This window comes from Sprattus sprattus (genome assembly GCF_963457725.1).
Source record: "Sprattus sprattus genome assembly, chromosome: 7".
NCBI lineage: Eukaryota > Metazoa > Chordata > Actinopteri > Clupeiformes > Clupeidae > Sprattus > Sprattus sprattus.
In genome coordinates, this window is record NC_137926.1 from 28997514 (window position 1) to 29009620 (window position 12107).

Genomic DNA, 12107 nt, shown 5'->3' on the forward strand with positions numbered 1-12107 from the left:
AGTGTTGATGAACAAGCGTTCTTTTTTTGTTAGTGCTGTGTTCTGAGGTGGATGAAAATGTGGGTGCCCTTTGAAACACATTTGAAAATTCAAACCAGAAACGTGGGGTTCTAATCTGGTACCAGTGTCAGTACAGTGTCAGCTTATTCACCTCTGTAAGATGACATGTTTTTGCTTCCCTAGATTCATTTCAAATAACCCTTATCATTAAGACAAGGCTTACCCTGCTTGCTTCAGTGGCCTAGATAACCTGCTTTAGGGAAGTAGTTCCAACTGGTAGCATGTGTTTGGGGTGTACTGCAGACAGCCGGAGGTTCATTCCCAGACAGCAATGAGGCTTGCAGGTACAGAAGGCGATTCACAATAGTCTGACAGGCTACACTGTAGCGGAGTCCTGTGCTGTTATTACTACTGCTACACTGTTCCCTGGAGATAACGTGGATAGCCAAAAAATGATACGGATAGCTGTGCTACTGCTTTGGGGAAAGTGACATGGCGTTTCTAAAGCTCAGGTGCTATTGACAAAAACAACTGGGAAGTCACAACCGTTGTTTTGCGAGCGTTTAGTTTTAATTGTCTAAACAGAAAGACATGTAGTGCCAAGCCTTTTGGTTTATTGTTTATTCATTTGTATGTTGGCATCGGCTGCAGAAGCCTGCTTTGCTTTTGTTTCTTCTCCATCGCTGCATGTGGGAAGATTGGTGCAGTTTAATTGGGATCCGCTGGTTGGTTTACCCTTGAACAAAGCGTATCTGAGGCTCAGACGATTCACATAGGTGTGACTTTGATTGATTCTTTGGTGGGGAGCGAGGTAGAGAAAGAGAAGGGGAGAGAAAAAAAAACAACGCTTTCTATTAATTTATCTTTTCGTGCAAGCGGCTCGACCCAGATAATTTTATCTAGAGGTAAAAGCGGCCACCGATTTCTCATGGCCTCTTTAATTTGTTTATTAGTTATTTATTTATTTAACTGAGTGAGGTTCATCACATACTGCCTCACAGTAGGAGGTGTAGGGGAATGGAGCTCAAGGATATGGCCCTGTCTGTCTCCAGTGTGTGTGTGTGTGTGTGTGTGTGTGTGTGTGTGTGTGTGTGCGCGCTGACTTAATAACACAGCATACAGTAGTAGAATGCTTGTACAATACCAATAGGGGGTTGATAGCAGTCACTGTGGTTTCCTGTACTTAATGTGCACAGAATCAAGTTGGCACGATCCACAAGATCTGCACTAACAAAAGCTCTCTTCATAACTCCACACAAGGTTACTCTTACCACGGCAGGAGAGAACAATGACGTGCATTAATTGAATATTTCACAAGTGAGTGAAGGACACAGTCTCTTTTACATATGAAGACTTTTTTTAATTCAACACCTTTTTAGAGGGGAACCTTGAGGATTTCAATGCAGGGGTGGGGGAGTGGGAAGAGAGTGTCCATGAAACTGTCAAAACATCTGTAGAAATAAAATACCCAGGGTGTGTCAGTTAAAGCCATTTATGCCAAAATTCATTAAAACAGAAAGTGGGGTTAGAATTAATGTTCGTTTAAAAAAGATAACTGGGCTGCTGTGCCTTGCTCTACCAAGAGCTCTGAAATGGCCTTCGCCTCAACGCTTCACTGCCTCCCAAACAAACTGTGAAAAAATATTTCCAAAAACTGTCTTGCATAGACGTTCCGCTTCCTCAGCATAGTTGGCTTTAAGCTGCCCTCTCTCCCCCAGATATTGATGAGTGTGCAGAGGGGAAACACTACTGTCGTGAGAACACCATGTGTGTCAACACCCCCGGCTCCTTCATGTGCATCTGCCACACTGGCTACATCAGGATCGATGACTACTCCTGCACAGGTAAGAACCTGTGCCGTATAAACCATACTCAGCTTAACACTAGTTTGCTCTCAGCTTGCTTTGTGTGCTAGTAGGGAGATGCCTTTAATGGGTCAATGGGAAGACTGTGAATGTGAATGGAACTACTCGCTAATGTAATTGAATTAATTACTCAGTTGATTACACTTGCTATGGCTTGTGACCCTCCTTATAGTAAAGAGAAATTAACTCTTGTTTGCATGCACTCTGCCACTCGACATTAGAAATGTCCCCTCAATCTCACTTTTTAAAACCAGGCTCAAAACGCACCTTTTTACATTGGCCTTTCCTGTGTTGTAATTGTCTCACCCTGTTATGTCTGTAATTAAGTGTTGTCTGTTGGTGTCGCCTTATCTTAAATCACTGATTGGTATGTGTATTTATTTTCTTATCTACTTTATTCCATTTTATTTTGTCTTATTTTATTATTCTTTCTATGCACTATGTACAGCACTTTGGTCAGTGCGAGCTGTTTTAAATGTGCTCTAAAAATAAACTTTACTTACTTACTTACTTACTATGCAAAATGTCCATGACATATTTTAGGATTGTGTTCAGACAAAGCACACACATAGCTTACCAATGAAGTGTTATTATTTGTATAGTATTCTTACGGATAGAGATCTCCACGAGTGTGCATCAGCTGTACACAGCACACCCAGGGGAAAAATACTTGACTTTTATAGCTTTTGAGGGGGTTGGGTTAGGTTGCTCAGAGCGGGAACAACCAACGCGTCCACAGACAGTGACAATTCAATGTAATAATGGAGTGCAAAGAGTGCTCTTTTTGTTCCTTCTTTAAACATTGAATCGCTGTAGCTTTGGGTCAGATCTCTCTTTTTCTTTGGCTTCGGCCTCCTTTCTATTAAGTTTTAGTCATTCCAGCGCCGAGCTGAACACACTGACACGGTGATTGCTCACATGTTGCAGAGGCTGCTCTTGGTCTGTTTTTACTTTGACTCTGACAAAAGGGGTGGTTGGGGCTGTAATAGTGCTTTCTCTCCCCGTTGGCCTCTTATTCGAGAGCTTCTAATGAAACCGTGTTTGGAATGCGGTCTTGAATGTTACTTTGCTCTCAGGACCAAGGCCTGATGTTGTTTTGCAGTAATGGAGATGGATTTTAGAGCGAAAAAATAAGAAACATTCTACAACTGTTTTTTCCTTGTCGTGTCAAAGAGATCCACCCTCAGCAGAAAAGAAACACAGAGATGCAAGGCTATATAACCTGTTCTATTTGTCCAACGAAGACAGCATGATTAGCATCACACACTATTATAGGACCTATCTGGTTCAATTTAGTTCCTCTAGAGGTAAAATGACATTGCCATTGAAGTAGAGCCTCAGATAAGATCATTGTATTCTGACAGACTAGAGGTGTAGGTGTACATTGTGTAGCATGTGTAACAGTTTTAATTATGGCGTGTTACTTATCCTAAAGAATATTATAAATATTAACTACATGTTGCATTACATTATTAATTGAACATGCAGTCATTTGCTGGTGATTCCACAATGAGACATGAATCAAGTCCCTGTATATTGTGTCTCAGTGGAGGAGAGAGCACTGTGCATTTCCTCCCATGCTGTAATTACAAAAAAAAAAATCTCTCAATTTCGTAGGCTCTCAGCAGTAATACACACACACATTCCCCGCTTCCAGCATTGTGCCTGAGGTTTTACCTCCTGTAGTGGCCCACTGTGCCCTCCTCCTGATCAAATGTGTCTAAGCAATGACTAGCATGAATTTCAGTCCAGGAATTTTCAAACTAACCTCTTCTTTGAGGTTGATATATGTGCTCATGTTTTGCGGGGAATTAAACACTGAAAGGGTCTCCAGTGAACTGTTCAGTAGTGCATTTGAATTTATATTCAGCTTCCTTGATAAAAAGCCATGTTTAGTGAGTTAGTGCATATATCACATTTACACACTTCTTTGCTTGGCAATTTCGCTGAGAAAGATCAGTCTGGCCAGTGTGATCTCACATCAAAGACAGATGCCAGTCACTGCTCTCTTTTCAATCACTGGCAGTTCCCTCTAAAAAGTAGAAAGGAAACAAGTAGGCTGAGTTGAAAAAAGAAAAATATGGACAGTACAGTTGATGAAAAAGAAATACTTTTTGAAGAATCTTTTGAAGACCATTTTATAACGGCTGAAGAAGAACTTTTTGTTGTAATTTTTCTGCAGAGAAATTATTTATTCACTTTTGGATTGCCTTTGAGAGACAAATAATTTCATGGTGGGATTCTGATATGCTCGAGAGATTAATAATGAAGGCGAGGAGATGTAATCTAGCCACAGTAATTTAACATAGATCACGATTAGAGTGCCTGGGAGCTCCAGGAGATCTAGACTTGGTTATGTATCTCCCTATAAAAGTAAATTTATGTGATTAAAGTGGGCTTTCTGTGGGGCTGATGTAACGACTTCTCTAGGAGACACTTCAGTAAAATGGCTGTCATCTTCAGCATGAGTTACTGAGATGTTGCTATACGCGCACAATAATTGTTCCTGCATATGCTGTGAAATATTGCCTGTAGGCCTTTGGGGTCTAATATGGAAAAGTATGATTTATTGCACTTTAAATGGCCTTAGATGAATAACCTGTTTGGATTGCATCAAGACCGGTATTTGAAATTGACCATTTATTACTGGCATGTCCTGGTGAATTGTATAGGAGGGGGAAAAAAGTTCAGAGTGTTGTAAAAGGGTGAATATGCTGAGGGCTGATGCAAGCCAAAGCAATAAGAGCAATCCTGGATATTTACGCTGAAAGTCTTATGCCATAATGGATTGTAGGTGTGTAGCCAGCAAAAGCTAATAAGACCTGCCCTGATGATGGAATGAAACTCTTTTCATTTATTAGATGCTGTCTCAAGATTCTGATTTCTGCAATAAACGAGGAGTGGAAAGGAAAGGAAACTTTGTGAGTTGTTTTGGAGGGTACTGCTTGCTGTATCAAGTATCGGGTCAATCGGGTGCCTATGAAGCTGCCAGGAATAGAGTTTAAATTGGTGTGCTATTCAGCAGCGCTAGGGTGGCTGACTTTGCTAGTTGCTAATAACAAAAAAGGTATGTTGTATGCCTTAGATGGGTAACACATGTACTGTCGCTATAAAAACACTAACAGTTTCCTCTCAGAATATTCCATAATGTGACAAGAACATTACCCACATCCATTCTCATGCTGATGAATTTCTTTGAAGTATGTGAAATCTGGTTGAAATGAAGCAATACATAACAGTTTCTCAGGGTTTGAGAAACAATACCCTCACATTCAAGGTTATTTTCTTAATGATTCTTTGCCATTGCTATTCTTTCATAGCAATGCTGTAGGGGAGAGTTTTGTTTTCAAAAACTCTGCCGTCTTAAAATGAAAATTTGTGCCTGCAGTCCTCTCTTTAACACCAGTTTTAGCCCACAATGCCTCTCTCTGTCCTAGTGCACACACTGGAAGTAAATCACAGCAGTTGGGACAACATTACTTTGTCTTGGCCACTGAATCGGAAGTTGAAATCCCTGCTCTTGCAGTCTGCCAACAGGATGGCTAAATCGAAATATTTTTCTCTGTATGGGAGAGGCATTTTAGACCCTTGCCAACTTTTAATTAGATGGAACCCATGCTCCTGGGATTATTCAGTCTGTTTAGAAGCTCTTTATAACAGTCTCGGGCTTTCTTGCCATGTGAAAGGGAGCTGCTAAATAGCTCCCGCTTCATCTCCGGAAGCTTGTTGAAACTCAGAAAGGCTCCTCATTCACATGGATGCTCTGGGCTCTGTGGCCTCAGGTACAGAAATTAATGAGGAGTGGACATCTGTTTGGTTTGGACCGCAACCCAAAGGGATCAACCATTTCCCAAAGTAGGTCCAGGTAAGGTGCAGGGAAGCTTTATAATGGAGAGAACTAGTGATGTATTATCCAAGAATTTATTAAGACACCAACTTCTGATGAATTGCAGCGGTCTCGTCATCTCTCGGGATGAAAGCAATTATCAGTAGATTGCAGACTGCAGCAGTTTGTTCTCCCAGGTAACAGAGATAGTATAGTTATATTGATAATGCTTTGATTTACCCACCATAAGTGACCGTAACCGTATCAGCAGAGGATGTGATAGTTACAGCAACTTAATATGGCCTCAATAAATTATGGAGTAAAGGTCAGGCTTCTCTCTTTTACTTCCAGCTACCAAATTAGGACAATGATCAGATGATTTCTCCTAGCATGGTCCCTTTGCTGTGTTGGCCTCTGCAGCTTATTCTTACATGCAAGAGAGGTTTGCTTTAGAGGTAATACACTTTTAGTCTATGATTAAAGTTTCATCATCCTTACCAAACATCTTTTTTCCCTCAGAGATGAAAAAAGAAATACACAACATGATGCAAGTTTCGAGTTTGTTGTGAGTAGAGGCCTCAGTTTTCTTGAGATGGACGTTTTGTTAGTGGGATCATGTAGTTATTATGGCAGTAGATGATTAGCATACTAAAGTCCACTGCTCCTTTGTAAAAAAAAGAAACCCACCCAAGCACCAAGTTTCCCCTTGAACATGAAGGTCAAGATCACCCTCTTTTCTTTAAAGAAGAGCCTAGGGTGCCCTCTGCTCACAGAGATTAGCGTTTAATCCTTGAAAGGTATAGCGCTGGTTGCGTGGGCCCTTTGAATGTTATTAAATCGCCTGTCCTGAGGTGTGTGCCACCACTTTAATCTGCTGATAGCAGACCCACCAAGCCTCTGCCGAGGGGACACAGAGAATGTCGGGGCGCCGGGGCTGCCTGGATTAAAGAGTCATCTCTCACAGAGAGCATGGCGTCTCGAGAACACTGGATTACATTGTGATTTATTTATTTGACAGACGCTTTTATCCAACAGGAGTCGCAAGCGAGGTATAATACAAGATAGTAGCTGATTGAGGAGAAAACACAGAAGGCAAAGCCAAGGTTTAACAAGACAAAACACTGCAAAACTTCTGCTGAATTCCAATGGAAGATAGATGAGAAGAGATGCAAGGAAGTGCAACAGTGGAGAAGGAAGGAAATGAAAGGGAAAAAAAGAGATTGTATGGTCGACATGCGTAAAGTGGATTGCAGAAGATTCGGGGTCTTCAGTCCTAAATTCTCTCCCCAGGTGAAGAAAAGGAGGCACAGAGATTTGCCATTGATTTCCACATTTGCAGCCTCCCACAAGCTTGGTTTTGAATTTGCTCCCCGTCTCAGGCCCTTGGATGTATTGATGCTTCATCTCCTATCTTGCCGGTGGGCAAACAAAGGCACAATGCATTGCAGTCTGCAGCCTGCAGTTCCTTCCAACTGTTGGAGGGAAGCACACACAACTAAGTTGTCCCTGGTGACTGCCTGTACATAATTGATTGTTTATCTGTCTGGAGCATGAGCGACAGCAGTGAGGGGAGTTGGAGCACGGGGCCCATATTTGATTGGCGGGAGAAGTCCTTGTTATGCAGAGACGATTCTGCCATCCTGTCGATTTTTCAGACTGACGGCACGCTAAGTTCAGGTCCCGCAGGCGTGAGCAGCTGTGACCTTGGGCTAATCTCTTTTTTTTCCTTGGGCGACATTTCATTTCTGTTCCATTTCCAGGCAAGGTGATGGAAGGGGTTTTGAAGCGTGTTTTTAATGCAAACCAGTGGATGGTCTGGGGGAAGCTGCCATAATTGTAAATGTCTTTTCTGTCCCATCAAATGCACCTTATGTTTGGAGGCGATCACCCAAGTGTCACTCACAATTTAGACAAGTTACTGTAATCTCAGTATACTGCATGCCATGGTTTTATGAAATGTAAATGGACCTGCTCCAGACTTCACGTGATGTGGACATGATACATACATCTGTGCCGTGCACACATTTACCCACACCCACACATTTCCCTTGGTCTGTGACAAGAGTGATAATGTGCTAATGTGAATTTTGACACACGTATTTAACTGTTGCAGTCATATCTTATGTTACAGTGTTCTAGGTTTAGGTGTATCCTAAATGTAACTCTACCTCCATGGACCATGCATACATACAGTATGTGTAACAAACATTTAGCTACAGTGTGTACTAGGTACTTTAAGTATGTACTTACACTAAAATCCTTAACTAACTATATGGTATGTTACCAAAGAAGACGTATTCTAAAATAAGGATGTTATTGCTGTTACAAAGGAAAACTATATAATTCAATGCAACCACAGTTCTGTTTTGTAGGCAGAGAGTGGAGGCCAATTTTCAGTAGTGTTTGTGTTCGCTGTGTGGAGAGAAGAAGACATTCTGCTTTTTTGTGTGTGTATGTGTACACCTGAGGATATTCAGATGAGATCAGTGCTGTTGGGATGGTGATGATTCACCCTCTGTGGGCTTATTCATGTGTCATCCACCTCTGTGTCTGTCTCACTCCTCTTCAAAACACGTTTGGACCAGAATAACTCGAGTGGAAGTGCGGAACATTCAGCATCTCCCAGAGAAACAGAAATATTTTTAATGGCAGTCTAGGTGGGGAGGTGTCAGTGGTTAGTGGGTGATTTCACATTCCACAGGAAAACAGTATTTTAGGCCTATAGCATGAGGTGGTGAAATGTTAAACTTGAGTTACAGGAAAAAGTAAAGACTGGAAGGAAAAACTGAAACTTGTTTATCGAAAATCAGTTTCACATAATCAGTTGCCCTTATACATTAAATATAATTTACGTTTGCAATTTCTGATTCCATGTTCTGGGTGTGGGTAGAATATTTTAAAGCCTTTTATATGGCAGCAGTATTTCTTGATGTTAGATCACTTATTTTCCTTATAATTATTTCGTTTATTTTTGTATTTTGTTTTTAATCACCACGACACCACAGGCCATAGTTTAGTTTCATTACACTTTAAAAAGGGATATGGAGATGAAGTCTTAGTTGTTCTCCCTTTTTACAGGAAGTCATTTATTTATCATGCTCAGATTAATTAATGAATTTGCTCTGGGTACCTGTTAAGAGACATCTCAGCCCAATCATTGCCTTAAAGGTTTGGAAGCAGTTAGGGAGTTGTTTCTGTGCCTGCATCAGCATCTCTCTCTATTTCCCCCTCTTTCAGAGCATGATGAATGTGCAACTGGTCTTCACAACTGCGATGAGAATGCGCTCTGCTTCAACACTGTGGGAGGGCATAGCTGCTCCTGCAAGCCCGGCTACACTGGCAATGGCACTGTCTGCAGAGGTAGGTGCCCTTGATACCAGCCTCACGGAAGTTCTCACATCATGCTCTTATGTGTATTTGCCTCTTAATATTCCCTTACTCTCGGGTGATGTATATCACCTCATAATCCAGCTGCCATATGTGTCTGTTTTGTAGCCTCTGTGGAGTCCTCATGCTATTAATACAGTGTATATAGGGCTGGAGCCAGATGTTCTATGGTCTTACACATGCCACCATAGACATTATGCAAAGAAATCATCATTTTGAAGAACTGTCATCACCTGTTTACAATATGGTCAATGTGTTACAAAGTAGCTTGTTATCAGTGTACAGGGGCAAAATGAAGGTCAAAGTTCCTTTATAATGCAAGCCCTAGTTTTTACATACTCTGTCATAACATGCTTTCAATGAAAAGACAAAAATGGTTAGATAGTGCCAGCAGTACTGGTATTAAAAACATCTCGGTTATAGATATAACCTCGGTTCCCTGAGTTAGGGACCAGATGTGATTGACAGGAAATTACCTGTTCATTGACCAATCGAAGTACTTTCTATTCACGCCGGAAGGCCGAATTGCGGCAAATCACCACCCTGAGCCCGCCCCCTCAGGAGTCTATATATTGCAGGTGAATATGCCGCGCTGCCTCTGAAGACTCTGAGCCTTCGAGCCTCCAGAACAACACACGCACTGTGCACGCAACCATATCACATCTGGTCCCTAACTCAGGGAACCGAGGTTGTATCTATAACCGAGATGTTCCCTATCGCAGTCGGGACTGCGATGTGATTGACGGGACCGTGTCTAATCCCGCGTGCAACAGTGTCGGCCAAATATGTATACACACGCCAACTCAGTCGCCTCGCCCTCATAGAGGTTCATGTGGCGGCGGCAGTGCGCTTATAACGGGGAAGGATTCAATGTAGGGGAAACGGGACCACTGATCCCATGCTTATGAATACTTACACCCATCTGTGCCATCCGCCTTTAATCCATAAAGGGAGACGGCCACGCAGATAGTAACATCGCATGTTGCATATGATCACAGATCATTCGCCTGCAACACGCTCTGCAAGAAACCAGGCTCCGCCACATCCAACATGTAGTAATTAATAAAGGTGTGGCGAGAGCTCCAGCTCGCAGCTTTGCAAATGTCATCCACTGACATACCCTTAAACAGGGCCCAGGATGATGAAACCCCACGAGTAGAATGCGCACGAAGCTTCTCCGGGGGTTCCAACGACAAACTTGTATATGACAAAGTGATAGCCTCCACCAGCCACCGGGAGAGGCTCGACTTTGCCAGGGGTTTGCCTTTGGCGCTCGCACCAAAGCATACGAATAACTGATCCAATTGCCTGAATAAACCTGTGCACTCTACATAAATACGTAGAGCGCGCACCGGGCAGAGTTTGTGCAAGCGCTCCTGCTCCGCTGACGCGAAAGGAGGGGGCGAGAATACGGTCAACTCAATGACCTGGTTACGAAACGGAGTCGTCACTACTTTGGGTGTGTATGCTGCGTTAGGGCGCAATACTACCCTGTCCCCGGCAATCGAAAACTGAATGCACGACGGGCTGACCGACAGAGCTTGCATGTCACCAACGCGCTTCGCAGACACCAGTGCCAGGAGCAGCGCAGTCTTCCAAGAAGCAAACTTCAAGTCCACCGTTTCTAGAGGCTCGAACGGAGGACCCCTGAGCGCTCGTAACACCACTAGCAAATCCCAAGTGGGCAATAGGTGCCTGACAGGCACTCTAAGTCACCTTATACCAGCCATAAAGCGCGAAGCCAATGGATGACTACCCGTAGATTTGCCGTTAATGCCGATATGGCAGGCGGAAATGGCTGCTAAATACACTTTGATAGTAGAAGCAGCTTTCCCTTCATCAAACAATTGTTGCAAGAATTCTAAGATGATGCCCAAGGCGCAATCGATAGGGTCATGCTGACGCGCAGCGCACCATCGCTCGAACATGCGCCACTTGAGCGTATACAGAGATCGGGTAGACAACGCCCGAGCGCTCTGTATAGTATTCACCACAGAATCTGACAGGCCTGACGCTAAGAGCCTGTTCCTCTCAGGAGCCAGGCCCTGAGCTGCCACAGCTCTGGCCTGGGGTGCCACACCGTCCCGTGGGCCTGTGAGAGGAGATCCCTGCGCAGAGGGAGCTCCCACGGAGGCTGCACTGACAGTCTGATTAGATCCGCCAACCATGGCTGATTGAGCCAATGTGGCGCCACTAATATCAATTCCAAGCTCTCCTCCTCCACTCTGCGGATTACTTGACCTAGCAGAGGAATCGGAGGGAATGCGTAAAGACGCATGTTGGGCCATTGCTGGCTCAGCGCGTCTACGCCTAACGGATGGTTGTCGCCCCCCAGCGAAAACCACAGAGGGCAGCAGGTGTTCTCTCTGTTCGCAAACAGATCCACCTGTGCCCTGTAAAAACAAAGCCAAATCTGGTCGATCACCTGGCGGTGAAGGCACGAGTCTGCTGCTTGAGGGTTGCCCCTCGACAGAAGGTCGGCTCCGTAATTGAGACGGCCTGGAATATGCACTGCCCTGAGAGAGGAGCAGGAGCAGTCGGCTCGCCCAATTATAAAGCGCAGGGGAGCGTACCCCTCCTTGACGATTTATGTATGCCATGGTGGACACGTTGTCTGTTCTGATGAGAACGTGACGCCCGCCCACAATGTGAATGAAGTGACGAAGCGCTAGAAACACCGTTCGCAGTTCCAACACATTTATATGTGACGTGGCTTGCGTTGACGACCAGAGCCCGTTCACAGAATATCCTTCGCATATCGCACCCCAGCCTGTAGTGGAGGCGTCTGTGGTGACGATAACGCGGCTCACCACTGCACCGAGCGAAGCCGCTTCCGCGAGGAAATGCGGGGATCGCCTTACAGCCAAGGCCTGCCAGCATCTGCGATCCACCGTGATCAAGCGAAACTTGTCTCTAGCGGAGTCGAGTTTCAATGACAGATACCATGCCTGAAATGGATGTGCCTGAAGCATCCCGCGGGGGCGTGCCACTGCTGCGGCTGCCATCAAACCCAAGAGCTTCTGACAGCG

At 44.1% G+C, this 12107-nt stretch overlaps 1 protein-coding gene across 1 annotated transcript in view; it reads left to right on the forward strand.

The window, feature by feature from the left end:
* Window positions 1-12107, forward strand: part of nell2a (neural EGFL like 2a) — a 70606-nt gene that overhangs the window by 29426 nt on the left and 29073 nt on the right. The window contains exons 13-14 of the mRNA XM_080842390.1: window positions 1719-1844; window positions 8929-9051. Of these exons, the coding sequence (XP_080698516.1) occupies window positions 1719-1844; window positions 8929-9051 (249 nt within the window). The remainder of the gene's footprint in view (window positions 1-1718; window positions 1845-8928; window positions 9052-12107) is intronic.